The sequence below is a fragment of the Delphinus delphis genome, chromosome 8, assembly GCF_949987515.2.
Source record: "Delphinus delphis chromosome 8, mDelDel1.2, whole genome shotgun sequence".
NCBI lineage: Eukaryota > Metazoa > Chordata > Mammalia > Artiodactyla > Delphinidae > Delphinus > Delphinus delphis.
The window spans coordinates 63,896,186-63,921,443 of record NC_082690.1 but is presented as its reverse complement, the minus strand read 5'-3'; the positions used below and the strand labels follow the sequence as shown (position 1 = coordinate 63,921,443).

At 44.9% G+C, this 25,258-nt stretch overlaps 1 protein-coding gene across 1 annotated transcript in view; it reads left to right on the top strand.

Annotated features, from left to right (window-relative positions):
• Window positions 1–10,661, top strand: part of STK33 (serine/threonine kinase 33) — a 74,325-nt gene extending 63,664 nt beyond the window's left edge. The window contains exon 12 of the mRNA XM_060017308.1: window positions 10,028–10,661. Coding sequence (XP_059873291.1) covers window positions 10,028–10,246 — 219 coding nt within the window. The 3' untranslated portion in view covers window positions 10,247–10,661. The remainder of the gene's footprint in view (window positions 1–10,027) is intronic.
• Window positions 10,662–25,258: the final 14,597 nt, after the last annotated feature.

Sequence of the window (25,258 nt, the reverse complement as noted above, 5' to 3'; positions counted from 1 at the left end):
ATTATTTCTGTTTCTTTATGGAGAGCTGCTTTATTCACCAAATAAATTTTCACTTTACATCATTGATAATAGTGATGATAACTGCTTTAAAATCCTTGTTTGCTAATTCCAATATCTGGGTCATCTCAGGGTCTGTCTCTACTGATTGTTATTTCTGTTGAGGAATTTGAGGAATTTTGGATTGTATCCTAGACATTGGAAATGTTGTGTTGTACCGACTCTTGATTTGACTATGTTCCTCCAAAAAGTGTTGACCTTTCTGTTTTAGCAGGCAATTAGTTGATTGGATAAAAACTGAAAATTGCCTCTTAGCCAGCAGTTCAAATCTTAGGTTGGTTCATTTATCTTCAGCTGAGCAGAAGTTAGGATTCCCCCTTTCTGGCTATCTCCTTTAAGGAATTCCCTCACTATTCTTTGGTGTCTGTGGTTGCTTTGAATTCCATCCTTTAGTTCTTTAGATCAGAGAGAGAGAATTGTGAAAGCATCTGGGGTAGAGGGTGGGGGAAAGTTGTCATCAAAGGAGCAACTTTTGACAGCCCAACAGAAATAATGGAAGCCAGAAGACAAAGGAATTATATTGTTAAACTGCTAAATGGAAAACAATACAAAACAAAAAACCTGCGAACTTGGAATTCTGTATCTGGTGATAATTTCCTTCAAAGATAAAAATAAAAAGGTTTTCAAATATGTAAAAGATGAGAGAATTTTTACCAGCCTATCTTACTATAAGAAATACTAAAAGAAAAGTTTCAAGGTGAAAGAAAATGATCCCAGATGAAAGTAACTGTAGGAAAATATGAAGGGCATTGGCAAAAGTAAATATGTGAGTAAACATAAAATAATGTTGACTGTTTAAAACAGTAGCAATAATAATAAGAACTAAGCTTTCATCTCAATAAGCTAGAAAAAGAACATCAAATTAAGCACCCTCCTAACAAAAATAGTAGGAAGGAAATAATTTTTAAAAGAACATATTATGACTCATTTAATGCTAATACATTGGAAAACTTATATGAAATGGTCAAATTCCTTTAAAATACACCAAAACAGATACACAAAAATAGAAAATTTAAATAGTTCTATTCTTATTTTTTAAAAACTGAATTTGTAATTGAGAACTTGCTGGTGTAGAAAACTCCAGTCCCAAATGATTTTACTGGTTAGTTCTTCCAAATATTTAAGAAGGAAAGAGGAGAAAGCTTATGACACAAACTGTTGAGACTATTTCCCAACTCATTTATAAGGAAGGCGTAACATTATGATCAAGTGTATAGTATATTCCAGGAATGTAAGTTTGGATTAACATCCAAAAATCCATCAATGTAATTTACCATTATTAATAAGTAAAGGAGAAAAGCCATATAGTTATCTCAATAATTTTGAAAAAACCATTTGATAAAATTCAACACTCAAGCATGAGAAAAACCCTCAGCAGATTAGGGACAGATGGGCACTTTCTTTTACATACTAAGGGATTTTTACCAAAAGAAAAGAAAACCCCTCTAAAGCTAATATAATTGTTAATGGTGAAATATTGAACACTTTTCCACTGAAGATAGGAGATAGACAAGGATGTCCTTTCTACTTTTTTTTTAACATTGTACTACAGGTCTTAGCCAATGCAACAAGGCAAGTAAAAGAAATAAAATTATATAGATTGGAAAGGAAGAATAAAACTGTGGCTACCTGCAAATGCCATGGTTGTGTACATAGAAAATCCCCAGGAATCTTCAGAAATTGAACTTAAAGTGCAAGATGCAAGATTTGTATACAAAACAATGAATTGTATTTTTATATACTAGCAATGAACAATTGGAAAACAAAAGCATTTTAAACCATTTAACATATTATTGTAAAACATAAAATATTAGTGATAGATCTAACAAAATATATGTGAAATATATATACCAACCCCCACACCATATTGCTGAGTGAAATTGAAGAAGGCTGACATATATGGAGAGATATACCATGTTCATGGATTGGAAGATTTGATACTATTAAGATGTCTCCCCAAACTGATTTATAACTTTAAAGCAACCCCAAGTGAAATCTAGGGCTTTTGCTTTTCTGATAGAAATTGACAAGTTGATTCTAAAATTTATTGGGGAATATGTAAGACCTAGAACAGCCGAAATAACATGAAAAGAACAAAGTTGGAGAACTTATATGATCTGATTTCAACATTTACTGTGTAGCTTCAGTAATCAATACAGTGTGATATTGGTTTAAGAGTAGATAAATAGATCAATGAAACAAAATCGAGAGTCTAGAAAGAGACCTACACTTATGAGGTCAGTTGATTTTTTACAGATATTTCAAAGCCATTCAATGCAGAAAGGATAGTTTTTTCAATAAATGGTGCTAGAATAATAGTACATCTATATGGGAAAATAATAACTTTGATTCCCCCCCCCAGCTTACACTGTATACAGAAATTAGTTTAAAAGCTAAACTATAAAGCTCTTACGAGAAAACATAGGATAATATCTTCCAACCAGAGAGTAGTCAAAGATTTCTTAAAACACAGAAAGCCCTTTAAGAATGGATAAAATAGACTTCAGCAAAAGTAAACATATTAGCTCATCTAAAGCATATTAAGAAAAGAAATAGGCAAGCCACAGACAGGGAAAAAATATTTGCAATAAACATATCTGACAAAGGACTTGTATGCAGAATATAAAGACAATTCCTACAACTCAATAATAAAAAGACAACTAATTTTTTTAAATGGCCATAAGACTTGAACAGACACTTCAGATAGAAAGATAGTAGTCAATGTGTGTAGTCACACATTGACTATATTGTGTAGTCAGTAGTCAATAAGCATATAAAAAAAGTGCAACATCATTAGTTATCAGGAAAATGCAAATGATATCAGGAAAAGTTACAATGACATATCACTACAATCTTTCTAGAATGCCCAAAATTTAAAAGGACTGACAACTCGAAATATTAGCAAATATTGGAGCAACTGGAATTTTCCTACATTGCTGGTGGGAATACAAAATGGTGCAGTCCTTTTGGAATACAGTTGGGCAGTTACTTATAAAGTTAAGCATTTATTTAGCATTTACCCAGCAATCCCAAATGTAAGTTCAAAAACGGATTAGTAGAATACGTTTATAGCAGCTTTATATAAAAAAAAAGCCCCAAACTGGGAACAGCCCAAATATTCATTAATAGAAGAATGGATAAACAAATTGTGACATATTCATACAATGGAATACTGCTTGACAGTAAAAAGGAATGAACTGCTAATACACAGATGAATCTCATAAATGGTATAATACTATGAGAATCTATAACTATCTCAATAAAAATTTCAATTAAAAAAAGCATGTTGGGGCTTCCCTGGTGGCGCAGTGGTTGAGAGTCCGCCTGCCGATGCAGGGGACACAGGTTCGTGCCCCGGTCCGGGAAGATCCCACATGCCGCGGAGCAGCTGGGCCCGTGAGCCATGGCCGCTGAGCCTGCGCGTCCGGAGCCTGTGCTCCGCAACGGGAGAGGCCACAACAGTGAGAGGCCCGTGTACCGCAAAAAACAAAACAAAACAAAATTTAAAAAGCATGTTAAGCAAAAGAAACAAGGCACAAAAGAGTACATACTGTATGTTATTTTGTTTATATGAAGTTTTAGAAAAAACAAAAGTAATTTATGTTGAAAAATGTCAGAACACTTATAGCCCCAGGATGGGAGGGAGTTGACTGGAATGTGGCATGAGGGAACTTCTTGGGTAATTGTTCTATTTCTTGATTGGGGTGTTGGTTATATAGCTCTATGCATTATCAAAACTCATCAAACTATACTTTTGAGATTTGCACATTCTACTGTATGTAAATTATACTTTAATTAAAAAGAAAAGAGAGATATTTATATCTTTCTCTAATTTACAAGTTAGATTTTGTTTTCATTAACGCCATGGAAGGCCCTGCTCTTTATGTGGGTAGGCTTATATAAGAAATCTATGTTTGGAAGTCAATTTCTCTTCTTCCCTTTGCTTTTTTTTCCCCCTTCCTCTTCCTTCCGAAAACCACAGGAATGTGAAAGAAAGTGGGTGACCATTGCAAGTAAAACTATAGCTGAAAACTTATATCCGAATATTCTGTCACTTGGACCTTGTGCAGGCCTATAATTTGAATGTGTGACTCTAGAAATGGTTGCTATGGTGATAAACCACTTGACTTAAATAGCATGTATTTTACTCAAAATTTAGAGAAATGGTAACAGTTTCTAGTAATTGTGCACTGGTATTAACTTGCAGGGATATGCCTAGAACTTACAGGTTTTGCATCCATTATCACCAGATGAGTTCATCAAGTTGAAGTTATGCCAGTGAATAATGAAATATGTGTGTTTAGCCCATTTCTTCTGGTTATATATCTCCCCTTGCACACATGGAACCCCCATTTCAAGATTAATAATATCATCTGGAGAAATCAGGCCCAGGGTGCTGAACCACAGAAAGATGGAACCAGAGGGAACCTTGTAAGGTCATCTTTTCTATCATTGTGCCTCTAGTAGGAATGACTATTCTTCAGCAGTCCCACATGGTAAGAGTCTGTCAAAGATGAGGAACAACTGAAATGCTGCTTGGGGGAACCCCTGGTGTAACCATCCTGACTGCAGCACTCAGAGATGCTGTCTAGCTTCCCAGTGCTGAAATCTTACCCCTTCTGCATTTTAAAATTGTGATTGTGTGTGTGTGTGTGTGTGTGTGTGAGAACCTCCACTAGCACATCAGTAGCCTGTCTGTAAACCTTCTCTGGTCCCTTTATGTCTATTCAGACTGGTTGCAGTATTTCAGATATGAATTCTTCATGATAAATAAGGATAGAAGAATTTTTTTCTTTGATTTCTAAGATGCTTTCTGATGATAGCCAGGTTCTCTTGGTCACTGTGAAATGGTATATTACAACAGTATCTTTAGAGAACAGTTTACAATTATTTTTAAATCCTCTCTTGGAAAACAGTCTACAGTGTTTTTTAGATCCTCTTTTGGACTGATAATTATGACCAACAGTCTGATAATGATCATTTAGATAGACTCTTTCCCCCTAGAACTGAATATTGAAATTCCTCTCTCATCTTTCTCCCGCTTTGTACAATCTTATGGGAGCTCATCACCTTCTATACGCCTTTCATGACCTGGAAGATCTTAGTAACTTCTATAGCCTTGGCAATTTCACTTTCCATTTCTCTGGAAATTTCACTTTCCATTTCTTACAAAACTGTAAAATTGCATCAGTTACAGCATAGATCCCTGAAGAATCCCATCAACTATGAGAGAAGAAAACTACAAACTTAAAATTTAGGTAGCCTATCACTTACAGAAGAAATCCTTTTAAAAATCCTAGAGAAAAGCCTGGAAGTTGGAATTCGCCTTGGCTGTTTATATTCCAAGGAGATGAGAGGCTTGGCTCTTGGTGAAGAAAGCTGTAACTTGGCCTGAAGGGCATCATGTGGGCCAGCCTTCATCCGTGTTTTATTAGCATCAGAGAACGGTTTTAGTGAGGGGATATTTAAGTAGGGAGACTCAGTCTTTAGGAAAGCTCTTAGGATTCTGATTCCTAAATAATGGCACCCTAAACTTAATGAAACTGCAAATTAGCAAAGAGAAATGGTAAAGTACATACATAATATTTTACAAGGTACACACATATACACAGAAGCTTTTAAGCATTTGCAATAAGTATTTGCATTTAGGTAAATAGGCTTGCATTGATGTTACCAGGGAGTTAAGGAACGAACATTGTGATTTGTTTCCATGCAGCCAGTTTTAGGCTGATTTTGAAGCTCAGTTAAGATATGGTTGACTAAAAATATTTGCAAGCAATGCTACCAACAAGGGATTAATTTCCAAAATATACAAACAGCTCATATAGCTTAATACAAAAAACCCCCCAAAGAACCCAATCAAAAAATGGGCAGAAGACCTAAATAGACATTTCTCCAAAGAAGACATATAGATGGCCAAAGACACATGAAAAGATACTCAGTATCACTAATAATTATTAGAGAAATGCAAATCAAAACTACAATGAGATATCACCTCATACCAGTCAGAATGGCCATCATTAAAAAGTGTACAAATAATAAATGCTGGAGAGGGTGTGGATAAAAAGGAACCCTCCCAAACTGTGGGAATGTAAATTGGTGCAGCCATTATGGAGAACAGTATGGAGGTTCCTTAAAAAACTAAAAATAGAGCTATCATATGATCCAGCAATCCCACTGCTGGGCATATATCCAGAGAAAACCATAATTCGAAGAGATGCATGCACCCCTATGTTCATAGCAGCACTATTTAAAATAGCCAAGACGTGGAAGCAACCTAAATGTCCATCAACAGATGAATGGATAAAGAAGATGTGGTACACACACACACACACACACACACACACACACACACACAGGAATATTACTCAGCCATAAAAAAAAGAATGAAATAATGCCATTTGCAGCAACATGGATGGACCTAGAGATTATCATATTAAGTGAAGTAAGTCAGACAGAGAAAGGTAAATATGTAATATCACTTATATGTGGAATCTAAAAAAATGGTACAAATGAACTTATTTACAAAGCAGAAATAGACTCACAGACATAGAAAACAAACTTAGGGTTACCAAAGGGGATACTTGGAGCAGGGGGAGAGACAAATTAGGAGTTTTGGATTAACACATACATGCTACTATGTATAAAATAGGGAAACAACAAGGACCTACTGTATAGCACAAGGAACCATACTCATATCTTGTAATAACCTATAATGGAAAAGAATCTGAAAAAGAATATATGTATAACTGAATCACTTTGCTATACATGTGAAAGTAACACATTGTAAATTAACTATACTTCAATTAAAAAGATTCATAATAACAAAAAAGTGGTTGACTATATTAGTTTTAATATGTATTAAATACCAAACTGAAAAAGAAATAAGAAAATAGGTACTCATAATGTTGCTGGTAAGAGTATAAGTTGGTACAACTGCAGTAGAAGGCAATACGGTGATGTCTTGCAAAATCACAAATCCATATAACTTTTAACTCAGAAGTTCTACTTCTAAAATGTATATCCTGTAGATATATTATTTACACATGTACACAATGACACAAGTACAAGGTTATTCACAGCAGCATTATGTTTACTAGTTAAGATTGGAAACAACCTGAATGTCCATTCTCAAGAACTGGCTACATAAATTATGGTACATTCAAACAAGAGAACACTGCATAGCTGAAAGAAGAATGAGAGCTCTTTTATGTATTGACATGGAATGATGTTCAAGATAATTGTTAGTTTAAAAAGATCAAGGGGTCTTCCCTGGTGGCGCAGTGGTTGAGAGTCTGCCTGCCGATGCAGGGAACACGGGTTCGTGCCCCGGTCCGGGAATATCCCACATGCCGCGGAGCGGCTGGGCCCATGAGCCGTGTCCACTGAGCCTGCGCGTCAGGAGCCTGTGCTCCGCAACGTGAGAGGCCACAACAGTGAGAGGCCCGCGTACCGCAAAAAAAAAAAAAAAAGCAAGGTGTAAAAAAGTGTTTACAGTGGGCTACCATTTGTGTAAAAAAGTGAGAGTAAAGTGCGTCAATATATGGATTAGATTGAACCATATGAAATTGCCATTATTAGGCTGTTTTGACCTGCAAAAATGATGACGACTTCCATTTGGTTCCACCTAATATTTGCTTGAAGTTACATAAAATCTCTTCAGAAATGTGCACTGTAAACTGATAGTATTCGTTGTCTTGGATGGGAGGCAGAGCTGAGTTAACTAGGGGGCAAGGAGGAGATTTTGAACACCGTGAATATTAAATCATGGGGATGTACTACCTATTTAAAAACTGATTCACTTAAAAATTATATATAAGTAAATAAAATAGATAAATGTGGCTGAGTAGTATCATTTTCTCATCTTGCTCTAGAATGAAACTGAGAAATATGTTCCTACACTGAAGCAACCAAATAGTTTAGTTTAGTTTCCTTTTTCCTTCCACTGTGCCAGAAGATTCTGCAAATTATCTTAAGATATCTTATCCAGGAAGAAATCAGAGCCTTCAGTGTTTTTGAAAAAAAGAAGACAATATCTATATCACTAATCCTGCCCATAGAGACTTTCTGAGTATTTCTTCCCAGTGACTTCAACTTCTGAGTCTACTTTAATGACTCAAGTACATTAATTAGCAAATGGAACAGTGAAGAAGAATGGAAATGTTAAACCAGATATGAATATGAACACATTAAAAAGAAAATGACTGAGTCTCTATTCCTATTCTATAGATTATTTGTTGTAGTGGACATGATGAAAACCATTTCCTCAACTACTCAGGTGATAACTCAAGAGGTGGAAATGTCAAAAGAGAGGTTAAACTTAGATTCACCTTTTAAAATGATTTGTATGTCAAGTGACTTAAATTTTTATGAATTGAAATGTCCAAGCTAGGGACCAGTTCTGTACTAAACAGAGCAGCTTGTCTTTAGCTGGACACTGGAACATCAGGGGTGTTTTACTCTCACCCTGTTGCTAAACGTAAGGAGTTTTCAAGGAGAAGACACAACCTGTATTACTGAAGGCTAACACATTTTGTTTTCTGTTTCTTGAAAGAATACACAGAGAAGCAACCCAGAAATTTTCCTGAGAAAATGCATCTATACAGAAAAGGACCTTTTTACTTTTCCAAATTTATACAAATTAATTTTTCAATGTGCAAAATTACCAGCTCAAGAATTAGCGTATACTGTTATAAGGTCATACAAGAATGATAGTTTGAAGAAGCACCTATTTAAGGACTGTCTGCAGTAAGCAAACATCTGGTAAATTTTCTCTTTTCTCGAAATAGAGGTACCAAAAATCCATAAATGACCTGAGGTTTTGCTGCAGCCCTGGGAGTTCATTTATTCATTGGACAAATACGTACTGCTACTGTGTATAAAACATGGTCACTTGTATCACAAGAGTGATCAAAAAACAACACACGCACACACCAGGTTTATTTGTTTTGTGTTATATGTAATCTTTTCACCTTCTTTGAAAATTGTTAACCTGATTATTAACTCATGTGTATGCTTTCAGTTAACCAGAGTATTAAACTTATGAGCCCTTTCCGAGCTCATTCTGTGTAAATGAGAACTCGCTGCATCTATAGCTCCTGTCTCATCCCCCATCCTGCTTGTGCCGGTCTCCTGAGACGTTCTCTGCTATTTTAGAACTCTATGCCCAGCTTCATTTAATGGGAAGTGAGCATTTCTAAAATGGGTCTAAGGTCAAAATGGACTCTGCTTCCCTCACAACAGCAGGATTAGAGACCGTTTCCTCCACTGTGGGGTGCAGTGACCTGAGAAAACACAGTTGCCTGTTAAAATTCCTTCTACTTGTTTCGTGCTTTAAAGCTCACAGAGTACTTTCGTGGCCACCACCTTAGTTCATTCTCATAATAAGCCCATGTAGTAAATGTGCAAATACCATTTTCCTCATTTAACAGTGAGGCATCAAGACTACAAAAGGTCTTCAGACCTGCCCAAGCGGTGTGACTGGCGTTAGAAGCCAGTCCCTGGAATCAATGCAGAGAATGGTGAGCATGTGAGGAGTGGGCCACATGCAGCAACTTTATACCCAGGTTAGAAAGAATAATCATGATGTGCTTGTCAGGGAATCCACACACATGTCAAAGCTCATCTAGAAATCCGGAAAGATGAATGATTACAACTGTGTCCAGATGGACTTGCCTATGTGAATGGTACCAGGTATTTACTTTCATTTTGCAGGGCAGTGGGTTTGAAGTTGTGCCTGTAGTTTGCTCTATCCCAGACACTAAACAATTCCGTTTTCTTGAAGATGCTAAAGGAGCTTTCTTTGGCATTCAATAAGTTTCACAGTGTGATTAGTTTATATCTCACGTCCGAAGAGAGCTCCAACTTGCACATCCTAGACAACTTCGTAGCCCCTCGCTTCTTTGAATTGATGTAGATTGCTTTGTGTCTGCAAAATTAATCCAGGCCTTTTTTTTTTTTTTTTTTCTAGCCCACTGCTTATGAAAAGACTTCTGTGCCCAGTAAGAAGGAAAACATGGATGACTCGGACATGAGTTACTCAAGTTACATATCTAGCAGACTCCCTTCAGTTGAACTCAAGGGAGAAATAGAGAAACCCCCCACGACTTCAGGGCAAGGAACAGCACCCAGAGGCACTGCTAAATCCATTGCCCTGCCTAGAACCAAAAAGAAACTCAAACAACGCTGAACAGTACAGAAACAGAGCTGCTCTTTCTAGTGCAATGAGGGTTTAGGAGGGGAAAAGGACAATAGTATGCCGAGCTTTCAGCGTTTCAGCCGCTCTGAGCCCTGCCAAGTGTTTGCACCAGTTTTAAAATTGAAGCAGTCAACTCCAAAGTGGGGTTAAAGGACAGCCAGCAACAGGCCTGATGGCTTGTGCAGCTGAAATCAACTCAAGGTGTTTTCGAGAGTTGTTCAGAGGAGTGGATGCCCTCAAAGCAAGGCTGTGGGCACACTTGTCCAGTTGTACTTCAGATTCTTACATTTAGGCACAATTATTTGTAGGGGAAACTGAGAGCCAGAACCTCAGTGGAGGTTCCAAATGATTATGTGCACTTTGCACTAGAAGATTTGTTAGGAAATTACTAATAAACTTGTCTATAAGCGTAACAGCAGAAGTGCTTCCGCCATTCACGTGTGTTCTTGTAATTTTAGGTTGCTGTAGATGGTTTAAGACAGCTTATTTTAAATGTAGAAAAATAGATTTTGTAACTGTTTGCCATTAACATGCTGCTAAATTCCCAACGTATCGATCGAATCAATAAAAAACCAGATGTCACCCACGCACGTTAATTTTTACGTGAACAAGAGGTGACTATAATCAGGTCCTCTAAGCCCTAAAAAGCAAATTTTGAGCTTGGCCTGCTGCTGCAAAGGTAGGCACACATCTTTGGGGATGGTCATGAGGCTGGACACAGGGGAAGGTACATCATTCCTCTTAGTATTATAGGTCTCTCCTTTGCAGCTGGACAAATAGTTTTGTCATTCTAGGTCACACTGGGTGAAGACATGCTTCCCTTGGCCTCACAGACAAGCTCTGAGGAAGCAATTTGCATCTGCTTTTGCCTTTATAAAGTAAGTAACCTAGGTTCATTCCAGCTCCTCGTGGGATTGTCACTTAAGCCTCCAAAATGCCCCACACCTGGCCAGCTGAGCAGGTCCTAGTTGCACATAAGTCCCCTCAATGGCTGAAGGTAGTAGATGTGCTTCTAGTGATCAATTTGGAAGACACCGTCCAGCCTCCAAATGGGTCAGAGATAACACTGACGTATGTTGCCCCTGGCTGAGTAGTTTGGCCAGTATTTTCTCAGTGCCTTCAATGTGCTTCCCCGGGGGAATCTGCCAGCTTTACTTTAAAACTGGAGTTGAAGCTTCTTCAAGGTCTTTCTCCTTCCTGACTATTACTTCCAATCCTGCCAGGAGCCCGTAAACCATCTCTCCGGGATTAGTGAGCCATCTTTGAGGAGCGTATTCTGTTCACCTACAGAGAAGCCAGTCTCAGCTGAGTGGAGATTTACGTTTCCCAGAGGTGCTCCCAGAGGCAGAGGTGAGGTGACTGGTCTCCCGGCAGAAAAGCCAACCGAGACAGTGGCTTGGATTCTGTCCTTCCCCTGGGCCCGAAAATGGGATAGTTCCTGTGTTCAAAACTGCTCTTACTTTCATGGTGATACCTTCTTCTCTATCATGTATTGGAGAACTCTTGTTAAATTGAATAGTATCCAAATTTCTATCCACATTTCTCTTCAGTCTTTTTGTTTTTTTTAATTGGGGTATAGTTGTTTTACAATGTTGTGTTAGTTTCTACTGTACAGCGAAGTAGAGTTCCCTGTGCTATACAGCAGGTTCTCATTAGTTACCTCTTTTACACTTATTAGTGTGTATATGTCAATCCCAATCTCCCAGTTCATCACACCCCCCACTTTCCCCCCTTGGCGTCCATACGTTTGTTCTCTACATCTGTGTCTATTTCCGCCTTGCAAACCGGTTCATCTGTACCATTCTCTTCAGTCTTAAATTAGTGATTCTGCTCAGTAAACTTGAGCAAAGGTCCAGAACTAAGCACTAAGTGAAAGGTGAAGTCATTTTATAACGTTTTAGTACATCTGTACCTTTTCCCACCCCAGCACCAGGCCAGGCCAGCTGTCCATCTACCAGAAAATGCGTTCTATTAGCTGTCCTCTGTGCAGACCTTCACTTGATTTACGTAGAATCATTTTGACCGGGACTTAGCTCACTCTTTCTAAAGAGAATTTTCGTATTTTTTCTATTTGTTATTTATTTGTGTGGAACACACTTGGGCCAGGCCATATGTGAGCTTTGTTTTCCAACTGTGTACCTCTTTACTATCTGGGGATCTGTGGCCTTGCTTTCTCCATTTACTTTCATGGCTGTGAAAATAGTTACTCTTCTGTTTCAGATGTGTTTTCAGTGACTGCTAGGCCCACTCCAAGGCACTGATAATCACTCTGACACCTCCTGTGCACCACGGCGTGGAGGGCTGGGCTTCGTTATGACCCACAGGGACACAGTCTGCCCAGGACAGTGCAGAGCAGGTGTTATTTCCAAGGAATGCAAATGCCAATCAACACTCTGACTTGAGTAAAAGACAGGTCAAGGCAGTAGGAATATGATAAAAGATAAATGCCTGCCGGGGGCTGGGGAGAAGTTCAGCCGAGGAGAACAAGAGGATGGCAGAGACGGACTTAAACCACAGAGGACAGGAAAATGGGTTGGGGTCAGGGGAGCAAAAAGAGAACAAAGTGTAATTAATAAGGAAGACTGGTTGGATAACAGCACATGGTTCTGCCAAACCCGGAAGCAGGAGTCAGAGGACGAAAGTGCTCCTGGGGTAATTAGAGAGGTCCCTGTCCTAGGCCAGTCTGCATTAGGACTGGCCTCTCGTGGCCTGGACAGCAGCACACCTGGGTGAGGACACAGGCTGAAGAACAAAGACCCGGGGAAATGGAAGCCGAGAGAGGCCGGTTGTAAGAGGTGGCCACAGAATAGTCCTGACATTTTGAGTAGGAATGTTATGCTGTGTAGGGAGGGGAAAGGAGAAAAAATTCAAAACACTTTGTGCTTATCACTGAAATGCTTTGTTTAAATAATTCTGTTTGACTCCAAAATGTAAGTTCCAGGTTAGAAAGATTGAAAGCAGCCAGTCTTGAAAATGAAGCTTTTTAAATTCCAGCCCTGCTGTTGGAATAGAGAATAAAGGCTTTGTTCAAACACGCATTCCCAGCAGTAAGCAGAGCTTTGAAATTGGCCAGGGAAGTTGTGTTCCATAATGGCTGCACTTGGCTGGAGACCAAGAAGCTGTGGCCTCTGGGAAATGACCCTGGGCTGGATATTTTCCATCTGCCCCTCCAGAACCACTCTGCCCTGCTCTGCCCTCTCCACTCAGAGAAGTGATCTTTCAGGAGTGAATTAACAGGCTCCCTTGGCCTCTGGCTTCACTGGGCTTCTGTCAGTGGGGGACACCAACAGGCACTTAGGGAGGGGAGAGGTCTAGGCCTTGATTCCCCCAGTGCTGGGCCACTGGGAAGTCACTGCATTCTCTTTCTATAGATCTGAGCTCCTGCCGGCAGCGCTCCCTCACAGCTGTGTTCCCTGCCCCTTCAGGCTAAGACCAGGGCTATTGCCCTGGGGACTGTGTCTTCCTTCATGGGTTTCCCTAAACTCTCTGGTACCTTTACAAGTAGCCTCTTTGTTAGATTCTCAACTACCCCGTTTGAGTGAGTACCATCTGTCTCCTCCTGACACCCAAGGTGATCCAGACCCTTGTCAGTTCTGCATTGTTTTGACCTGGGGCAGCTTTGTCTATGGTTGCCAATCTCCTACCAAATGACAGTAAAGTGAAGAGCAGAGAGCATAAATGGGTTCTTCGTGAAACAAACTGATGCCCTTGGGTGGTCACTGGGGCTTGAGCGAGGGGGTGACAGGGGAGATATTCCTGAGGTTGGAACCTAGACCCAGTGAGATAAATCTAACATTGCCCAGGTGGATCTGAGATTGTGTGGACCCAGAAGGCTGAAATTTAGGTCTTAAATTCCAACCATGGCCTCTGGGAGCCTAAAAGAAAGCCACACTTGACTTGTAACAGCCAAGAGGACCTACAGGCTGGGACGGGAGCTACCCTCGCCGTCTCCTGGCTGTGGACTCAGGGCTCAGCAGAGGCTTCCAGGGCAAGCACAGGCAGCCTGAAGACAAGACGTCTCCCTGGGCTGTGCATTTGTTTCTTCTCTACAAGTGCTAACGTCCCTTTACAAAGCATTTTAAAGTAAAACCTTTCGCTATTCAGAGGCCTCGCATAGTTCAGTTTTATTCTTCAGGATCCTGTGCTTTCCTGGGTGAGCAGGCTCAGGCTTGGGATTTCTGCTCAGCACATGGTTACCGCTTCATTCTCTCATGGGTGAGCCAATTTGCTTTGCTTTTGTTCTTCAAAGGAAGACCATAAGCAATGTCTGTCTTGCTTTTTTGTGGCTGCCTTCCTCAGTTGCTGGTATAATCTGCTCTCTCTGTTCCCTAAATTATCCGGAGCAGCCCTCAGCTGGAGCCATGAGGATTCCCACCACTGCCCCAGTGGCCTCACTTCAAGCAGCAACACACAGGAGACAGTGGAACACCGGGAAGATTAATAGGGCTGTGGCAGTGTCACCACTGGCTCTCTTAGAGCCTTCCCCTCTTGGTTGCCTGGTGCCACCCCACACATCTTTGAGGGACCCAGCGAACTCAAGGTGAAGACCTCAGAGGACCTTCTCCGCAAAACATGCAGTGGTTCCTGGCCTGGCACAGAGGACAGACCCACAGATGCAGTGCAGACCCCTCCCCCCAGCATGAACTTCTCCTAAGTGGACTCTGCAGCATCTCCAGACCAGACATATCCTTGGCATTGATACAGAGGTTACATAAATCTCCCTGCCCTTGGAGGACTGAGACAGCTTTGACCCTCTCACCCACAGCGGGGTCTGCAGACAAGATCCTGACATCACCCTGTCGTTTAGGAGAGACTCTTCTCATCAGCACAGCAAGCTGTCTCCATCCCCGGGGCAACTGTACCGTCCCAGGAGTCGGCATTTCCAGTCTGACCAGGGGCAAGGCAGCAGCCAGTATTTCCTGGTCCAGGCACTGGTTCACACTGAGTTTACTAGAGATCAGAGTCCCCGTGTTAGCTGGACTTTGAGCTGTATTAGTGGAAGCAATCACTGTCTCTTAACTAAAGCCCCTCTTCAGGGTCATAATGTAATAATAGCAGCAACATCTACAGAGCACTTGCCACATGCCAGACACCATCCTGAGCCCTTTACACGTATTCTTCTAATTCTTTTATCTCTAAAGAGGAATAAATTAAGGCACAGAGAGGTTGAGAAATTTGTCCAAGGTCACACAGCTAAGAAGTAGCAGAACCAAGATTTGAACGTAGGCAGCAGGCTCAAGTGTGTCTCCAGGCATTTGTAGTTCAGGCCTGAGACTGCTGTAAAGTTCAATCTCAGAGTTCCAAAAGGCCAAGTGGTTCCTGAACATTCTGTCTTCCAGCAAAAGTCGAGGTAATTTTGTGAAGTTTGGGCCTTGAGGTTTCGGAACAGAGTAGGATTATTTTGCATGCTAATAAATTTGAGTAAGACCCACCCGCAGCCAGGGAGAGCTGCATTCTGCAGGACTTTGCATAATAAAAATAAGTTCTAAATGCTCTAACAGGTCATTGTCAGGAACAGTCTTTAGAAGCCTTTGAATATGTTTTTGACAGAAGAAAGAAAAGGGGCTCCATTGCCTCCTCGGGAATTCACGCCCTGTCTGTGCAAACATGATAGATCGATGCTTACCAGGCGCCAAGTGCTGTAATTCCCATCGCAGGGCGGTGGGGGTTAAGAATCACTATAAATGTTTTGATTTCCCATATTTCTTCATCAGGTAGTGTGTGTAGCTGTGAAAATATGGAGTTCACAAGTCAGCTGCTGGACCATTTCTCCACCTCGCCCTTCTCCAGTATCTCTAGCATTTGCCATCACTTACCACTTTAAGATAATGCCAGGTGGAGTGATGATTTTCCTCGTCATACAGACAGCTCCCTACTTCAGGGAGCACAGACTGTTTCTGAAGGCTCGGACCCCTTCTGTGGTACAGGATGAGGCAAACATCTGCTCTGGAACGAAGCCCAGCAGCTAAGGGTGATGCCACCTGCCAGCCGCCACCCATCTCTGAGTCTGCTGCCGGCGGCTGGTCCCCGGAGGAGAGAGGGAGTTCTTACACAGGATCCTCATTGCTGTTTTGGAACTTTGATAGAAAGGGCTTCTAATGGAAAAGATCCCAAAGCCCATTGAAATGGGTAATTTTTTACAAGAGTTGTTTTCCCTCCAGAAGCAGTTACCTGGTTGTGGCTTGACATCCTTCCTCCCATCAGTAGAGATCTTAGTCGTCCAGCCATTTGAATTTTATAGCAACTTTCAGCTGACTCTTTTTTTAACACAGTCCCTGACCGTGAACCGTTGTTGGGTGCCCCACCCCCGTATTCAATCTCAGCAGGGATGTCTTGCCTGCAGTACACTCTGCTTGCCTGGAGGGGAAGAGCAGTCTGACCACTGCCCACGTCTCCTTTTTCCTCCATGTTGACCAGCACCGCATTCTGCAGCACCAGCACGAAGGACCAGGAGTTGCACAAAGAACTCAGTAGAATTGGATTGAGAGACTCAGTCCTTCATCCAAGAAGTGTTTATTGACCATCTACTATGGGCCGGGCACTGTGACAGGCACTGGACAGAAAATGATGTAAAAGACTGTCAAGGTCATTGCCCTTAACGAGCTTGCAGTCTTGGAAGAGGGAGGGAAAGATGATTGAGACCTATACAAATAGTAGAATAGCTGTGTATTGTGATTAGAGCAATAAAGGAAAGAGTAATGTAATAGAGAATAACAGAAGAGAAACCTTATCTGAGAGCAATTCTGAAGATGCTTGAAGGCTAAAGGGAAGAATGCTTTAGGCAGAAGGAAAGGGGAAAGAGCTTGTTGGGTTCTAGGACTTGGTCCAAAGACCAGAACAACACGGGTGAGGGAGAGGCAGAGGCCAGGTGCTGCACGACTTCAGGGGCCACGGGAAGGAACCTGTTTATTCTCAACACAGCAGAAAACCATCAACAAGTTTTCAGCTGGGGAATGGCATCTGATTAAAGGATCTCTGTGCCTTCTCTGTAACAAATGACTCAAGTGGAGCAAGAGGTGGGAGATTGGTTAGAGGACATGGAGTAAGATGGTGGCAGAGAAGATGGAGAGAAATAGGTGGATATGAAATATGTTTTGGAGATAGAATTGATGGGATCAAATGATGAGTAGATGTGAAATGTGAAGAAAAGGGGGCAGGGGGTCAAGAATGACTTCTGGCTTCAGTAACCAGACTGATGGTGGTTTCACTCACTGAGGAGGACCGAGTCAGGGGTGGCAGTGGACCAAAGAGGGCTAAGCTGAGAGGCCATCAGACCTTGAAGTGGAGATGGCTGCTTGAGATGGACTTAAAGTCTGGAGTGGATCAAGGTGGATGGAGAGAGGGGAAAGTGGCCTAGAGGAGAGAAAGCATGTGAAGAGAGACCCAGAGTTAATCGTGAGTTTTTGCATAAGGGCTTCTGGACACTGGGCAGGGGTCACAGAACCCAGGGCCCAAGGGAGACCCAGGCATCCAGGCACCATCTTGGTTACCCAGCAGCCTGTGTCCCTCGCTCAGGAACTGGGCAGTGACTGTGCTTTGGCAAGAACAAGGATGAGAATGGAATGGGATGACATGAATGCCATTTGGAGAAGTATCCCTAGGGGATGTGGCCAAACCTCCTTATAGGTTGATTAAGCGAATCTGGATAGTGATAGGTAACACCCTCAATAGCTAAATCATCATGCGATAGCCTCCCATCAGCAGTGAATGAGAAGATGATGGACCAGATACTTTCCTGAAGCCCAAATTCGCAGAATCATGGACTATCTGCTCTACTTCTTCTGCCCAACTCTCCCCCAGGGGAGGGATCCCGACCTGCAGCCTCAGGGGACACGCCCCCTGGGATGGACGGGCTCCCTATGTCTCAAGGCAGATGAATTCCACCGTGGAAACACACAAGTGCTAGAAGAGTCTTCATATTAACTGACACCTGCTCCTTAGTTGCCCCCTGGGAACTATTTAAAGTCTGTTCCTTCTGCCACGTAACGGCCCCTTAGGAATTGAAGGTATCCCCATAGCCCTGTGAGCCTTCTCTAGTCTAAATGTCTCCACTTCTCTTGGACTCCTCCTCAGATGACATGTGTCTTGGCCCTTCATTCTGGCTCATCCAAAATGAACCCAGGCCTCCAAGTGTGGCTGCCACCCCCAGTCCTCTGGACACGGGGCCCCCATCCCTGGGGCCCGTCATGTTCCTATTGGCAAGGATTTGTGGGCAGTCTGGTTTGAGTTTACTAGGACAGGCTTTAATGACGATGTGTCCCCGAAGCATTTTATTTTCCTATCGATGTCCTTGTGGCAGACTCTCGGTGACCACGAAAGAGCCCCTTCCCAGCGGGCTGCCAGCAGGGAGCGACAGAGAGTGCACCCGGGTTGAGTCTGCGGCACGGAGCCCTGAGATTAGCCGGGAAGACAGACTCACTTTCCTCAAGTGGCTGTCTATTTACCCACTGAGTTATACGGAGAGGGGGGAAGGCGCAAACTGAATGGTAAGGCTGCTTGCCCGAGGATGCGTTAGTGGCTTCCCACTACTGGGTGGCACTGTGGGGCAGGAGAGGCTCGCAGCCTCAGACGGGACCTGTCCCGGGCCCTCCCAACAGGACGAGCACAGGGACACAGGAACATCTGTGCCTAAATTAAATGGCTCTGAGCCGTCCCCCCGGTACCAGCAGGAACCTGAGTCTTTGTCCGAGGATTGCCTCCCCAGACCTCCGTGAAAATTCCTGGGGCTGCTCACGTGTGTTCTTGTTCACGTGCTGCTCTTTGCCTGAAGCAGAGGCTCAGACGTGACCCTCGAAACCAGGGCATAACTTCTGAGGCCCTTGCCCCTCACTTTTCTCTCCAGGGCTTTTGCTTCCCCAGCTTCTGTGCAGCTCCTGGGGAGCCAGGGGCTGTGGCAGCCGCTGCCCGGCAAGATGCTATGTATCCAAAGTGATGAGAGCCAGGCCCAAATCGCAGGTGTCCCACCGAGACGTGGTGGGACGGAGCAGCCCGGGCACCTCCTCGTGTAGCCCCTGCTGCGGACTCAGCCTTGTGTGGTGGTGGATGTGGGTGGTGATGAGTGCCGAGGTGCCTGGGATGTGGGATGGGAGCTGCTGGACGGGGAGGGGGTGGAGTTTGTGGGAGGAGGGTCACTGTGCACAGAGGGACTCGGTGGGAGGGCCCTCGGAGACCTCTCAGGCCTTCCCCTCTCCCAGGCCTCAGGGCGCCCCAGGTAATCCTGACACACAACAGCTCCGCTTCCTATCTGGGCCCCAAAGCGGGTAATGGGATTTGCAGGCTATTTTCAAATGTCAAGGAACGTCGTGGAGAGAGCATCTCTGTCTGTGATGAACGGCTCTGGCCACACTCATACCTGAAGTTTTTGGGTGACAAAATCTTTCAAAACACAGAGTCCATAAAAGAAAAGGCACCTTTGGGGTGAAAAGGGTAGGATGTGGTCCAGCCCCTCTCTGTACAGCAAGGCTCAGTGAAAGGGCTGCTCGGCCGCCACTGGATTAGAAGCCAGGCAGGTGTCCCAGTTGGAAGTGGGAGCTGGGAGCTGGGTGGTCTCTCAGGACTCTATATTCAGGATGTCTCCCATGGGACGAACCTTCCAGATCCAGGACAGGCAGAGCAGGCAGAGGCTCCAGCATCTCCTCAGCCAGCAGCTTCCCTCCTCCTTCCCTACGAGGCTGCAGCAGGAGCCTAACCCTCAGGGGGCGGGGCCAGCAGGAGACCCTCAGCTGACCTGGGTATCAATCATGCACGGGTCCCCATCACTGCCTTTGGGGGTTAAGAGATTTAAAATGAGATTGAATGTTTTTTAGAGAGGATTTGTGAAGATTAAGGGGTCTGCAGTGCTCCCACCTTGGCAGCAGGACAACTGCATCAATCCAGGGCTGTGGGGTATTTACTGGTCATTCTGGGTTAACGAGGACACCATTTCTACCTTCCAGGTTTTGCTTTGGATTTGACATGTTTAAAGGAAAATGGAGGATTTTACAGGGTGTGAAAGGGCACAGTCAGGTCACTGATTTTGATGAATGGACCACCTTCCGCGGGATATGGGACACCAAGGAGGAGAGAACAGACACTAGCAGAACAGCTTCAGATTCTGCCACGGAGGGGCCTTTCCTACCCGGGCAGAGTGTTGGGAACTTCAAGGACTGTAGGAGCCAGTGTGTGGCAGCCAGAAGACGTGATATGGCTTATTTAAAAGAGATGAAAAGCAAGGGCTGCCAGACAAGGCGTTAGGGCAGACCTCGTCCACTTGCAGAGATCCCAGCTGATGACGTAAGCACCCAGGTGGGAGGAAGGAGCTCTCAACTGTGCCTCAACTTCCTGCCTTCTCCTGGCTCGGGCTAAAGGTTTTACATAACACCCCACAAACACACACACTCGTGTGCGATCTCTGACCCTCACTGCCTCAGGGAACGGGTTTGAGCTGCTCACATGACAGGCTCAGACACAGATGACTTACATTCACTGTCTGCCCCACCTGCCCAGGATCCAAGTGCCCGAGACTCAGCCGAGACTCCTGTTCCCAAGAGCCCTGCCCCAGCTGGGTATCACTCAGTGATGCCTGGGTTGGAACCACAACACTGACCCTGCTCATTCCCCCACGGCCTCTCTGGACACTTTTATGGGTGGCTGGCTCAGGAAGGAAGCAAGGGGGTGCACGTGTCCTGATGGAAGTCTGGAAATTACAGTGGCCCGAGGGCCCAGGCAGTGGACTGTGTTCTCCAAGCTGAATTTCCCCCCAAGGCTCACCCACCTGCTTCCATTTTCTAGGCAAAGAGAATTCTCAAGTAAGTTGCAGACAGCTGGCTGCTGGCAGCATGTATGAACTGCATATTTACTATTAATGAATATAAGCTTAAACAGATTATAAAACAATTCTCTGTGAACTTGAAAATCATGCAGTAGTTCTATTATTCTTACCTTGATGGTGCACTGCTGGTTATTCAACTAATACAGATTCTAGGGGTTCATTACCAGTAATGAGTTTCTTTCTGTGCTGCAATGTGGGGAGGGATGGTGAGTAACGTGTACCTCCAAAGTAGGAACAGGACGGAAATGTTCCATGTTTGCACCAACGTGAATGCCCACCTCCAGCCCTCAGCAGTGGGAAGTTTTATGCCGGGAACCCTGTTTTTGCAACTATGTATCCCTACACATTGCAGGGTTAACCAACAAGCAACTGAGTGGATAGCGATGAAGCTAAATTAATAGTAGCCTGTAGCTAATTAAAACCACAACCACTCAGGAAGGCTCGGACCCTGCAAGTGCACTCAGGTGCCGCGGACTCTCAGGGGGGCTGGGCGTCAGGATCTTCCACAGACTGTGCAAACGCACTAAGAAATTTCATTTAGGCTACGTGATGGGGAAGATGTTATTCGTTGAAAGTCCTCCACTTGTTTGCAAAACACTGCTTGGCGGGTCCTTGAATAGAAGAAGAGAGCGACAGGCCTGAATCAGAGGGAAGCATTGAGGGAGCTATGGGGTCGGGGAGGCGCGCCCATCGCTCTGAGAGAGGAAGTTAGAGGAGCACGAGATGGTCGAAACCCTCCATTTGTAACGTGACCTCTGCATCAACATCCCTGTTATGGACTGAATTGTATCCCCCCTCCCAATTCATATATTGAAGCCCCAATCCCTAATGTGACTGTATTTGGTGGTGGGGTCTGGAGGGAGGTAATTAGGTTAAATGAGGTCATATGGGTGTGGCCCTGATCCAATGGGATGGAGGTCCTTATAAGAGGAGACATAGGAGAACTCCCTGTCTCTCCCTGCTGTATGAGGCCACAGTGAGAAGGCACAGTCTGCAAGCCAGGAAGAGGGCCCTCGCTGGGAACCAACCCTGCTGGGCCTTGATCTTGGACTTCCCAGCCTCCAGAACGGTGAGAAAATAAATTTCTGTTGTTTGGGTTACATGGTCTGTGTTATTTCATTATGGTAGCCCAAACAGACTAATTCAATCCCCTGCCTTTATTGATCTACCCCTCCTCCCGACTTGCAAGGTGCCTGAGTGCAAGGGGTGGGGATGGAGCCAAACGGGCTGGGCTCTGTGCTCTGAGTGCCCCTGAGGTGGGCTCAGGTAGACCCAAGAGCAGAGTGAGAGGCGGTGGGAGCCCAGAGGCAGAGAGAGGCACGGGAACTTGGAGAGGGCTCTGGAATCCCTCCCACAGGCCATGTAACTGAAATGTGAGGCAGCTGGGAGCTCAGGTGAGAGCCAGGAGGCACACATAAGTATTAGCCTTAGCAACCTCTAAGGCTTACATCGCTTCGCATTGGTAAAGAAGCCCGGGGTGAAGGAAGACAGGGAGGAGGGGAATGCATGTGATTCGTGGCTAAGAGCCAGAAAAGGGCCTGCGCGCTTGGACTGGTGGCAAGAGGAGGACCCTGAGCTCCCGAGGCTACAGTCACAGCCCCGCTTGACAACCACTGCTGGAAGGTAGGAGTCCCAGGATGTACCTAGGAGGGAAGCAGCTTGGGCTCTTCCAGCTCAGGACAGTTGTGCTTTTCCAGGGGCTCCAGGCCCCACTTCCTGCTGACTGAGCCTCTGCCGCTGGGATGAGCCACCTGCGAAGAGGGTCTGTCCCAGTGGCAGTGGAGCCAGTGAGACCTGGTGATGCTTTGAGCCATCGGACCTGAGGCCATCCTAGGCTCCTTGTGGCAAGCCCACCCCCCGCCCATTCCCTACCTTTCTTCCCTCATATTCTTCCCAGCCATGCCTGGCCTCAGCCCGGCCCTCACACTGTCACTGCCATCCTCTGCCAGGCACTGCCCCCCCTCCATCCCTGTGCCTTTATCCCCGGGGTTCCCAGGAGGGTGGCAGTAGGGATGTCTTACCAACATCACCTGGGAAGCTTTCTCAGCATCCATGTGTGGCTGGGCTCTCCACGTGTAGCCGCGCCCTCACAGCGTGGCTTTACTGTCTATCTCCCGGCCCCTGAGCCCGGGCTGGCCTGTGACGTGCTTCAGCCAGTCGAATGTGGCTCGAAGTGACTCATGTCATTTCTGAGCTGAAGCTTCCAGAGGCCTCGTGTGCTTCCATTCACACTCTTGCTCCCCTGCCTTCCCATCAGAACGAGCCCAGATCAGCCTCCTGGAGGATGAGAGACCACGCGGCATGGAGCCCAGTCATCTAAGCTGAGGGCCCAGTCAAGGTCAGTGGAGGCCCTCAGACTTGGGCCTGTCTACGGGGCTCTTGGCGGGGGGGAGTGGCACACAGACTCTGCCGCTGTCAGAGCACTTGGGCAAACCCCCTGCTCTGGGGCCATCTTTCCCGCTGACCTTCAGGTTCCTGGTGAGCCCTCCTGGCTGCCTCCATGCCGGCCCTCATCTTCCCAAGGGCCGTGCAGGGCTTCCCAGAGTGACTGGCCAGTGAGAGGGTCCCAGAGCATGTGGAGGGGCCGGCACCCAGGCTGGCCTGGCACGGTCTCCGCCTCTCTGGCCGCTTGGCCTGCATGCTCTCTGCAGTTACCAGAGCAAGCTCAGTTAGATGTGATCTTGGTGTGCCTTTTCCAGAGGAAGGTGTTAAAAGTGAAGAGGTGCTCTTGGCTGTGAGAGGCCATCGTAAGAGCCTGCAGTGGGTGACCCTGAGCGCAGCTTGGGGCAATGGGGGAGATGGCGCCTGTCTGAGTCATGCAGACCATGGGCGCAAGACCGGCTGACCTTCGCCCAGGCCTGTGGGGTTGCAGCGACCGGGCTGCGTGAGGAGCAGGCCTCAAACCCCAATGCCCGGCACCAAAGAAAGGCACACTGTCTCCAGACCCCTCTTCCGAGTGCCTGCATTTCTACTAGTTTCTAACTGGGAGGCAAGGTGGCAAGGGTCTTCCTGACAGACTATGGTGTCTACTGCTCGCGTTGGAGCCCAGGCGTAGTGAGAATGCAAAGTATGGGGCAAGCTTCCCCTGCCCCACTCCCACCCACTCCTTCCCAGGCCAAGCATCAGCCGAGGTCAGAAATACCAGGTCTTGGTCTAATTAACCTCTGTGGGTCACCAGAAGCCCCCACCCTTTCCAGAGTGGGCTCCTCCACCCCTACAATGGCCTGATGGTGTTCACAGAACTTGGCCTGAGCCCTTACGGCAACAGAGAGCTCATTACCTTACAGGACAATCTGCTTTTCTGTTAGAAAAGACTTTTTAAAATTTAATTTAATTTATTTTTCTATACAGCAGGTTCTTATTACTTACCTATTTTATACATATTAGTGTATACATGTCAATCCTAATCTCCCAATTCATCCCACCACCACCACCTCCCCTGCTACTTTCCCCTTGGTGTCCATACGTTTGTTCTCTACATCTGTGTCTCTATTTCTAGAGACTGTCATACAGAGTGAAGTAAGTCAGAAAGAGAAAAACAAATATCATATACTAATGCATATATGTGGAACCTAGAAAACTGGTACAGATGAACCAGTTTGCAGGGCAGAAAAGCCTTCTTATTACTCTAAAATCTTCCTCCCATCCATTCTCCCTGTATCAGTTTCCTAGGGCGGCCGAAGCAAATGACCACAAAGTCGGTAGCTTAAAAGGACAGAATTCTCACGGTTCAGGAGGCCAGGAGTCCAAATCAAGGTGCTGGTAAGGCCATGCTGTCTCTAGAGGAGGATGCTTCCTTGCGCCCCCTGGCTTCTGGTGGCTCCTGGTGCTTCTTGGCTTGTGGGAGCATCACTCCAATCTCTGCCTCCCTCTTCACTTGGCCTCCTCCCTGAGACTCTGTGTGTCCTCTCCTCTTCTTATAGGATTTAGGGCTATGGTTTAATCTAGAGAGCCTTCGCTAATTACATTGCAAAGACCCTCCCTATTTCCAAATATGGTCACATTCTGAGGTTCCAGGTGGACATGAATTTCAGGGGTGGGGGGGATGCAATTCAACCCACTACACTCCCCCGTGGTCCATCCTCTGCCCCTGTCAGCCCAACAGAGATCTGACAACATCAGCCATGCCCCTGGCTTTGTTTCACAACAAGCTGCCCCATTGCTTCTCTCACTGTCTCCTCTCCTCATCCCAG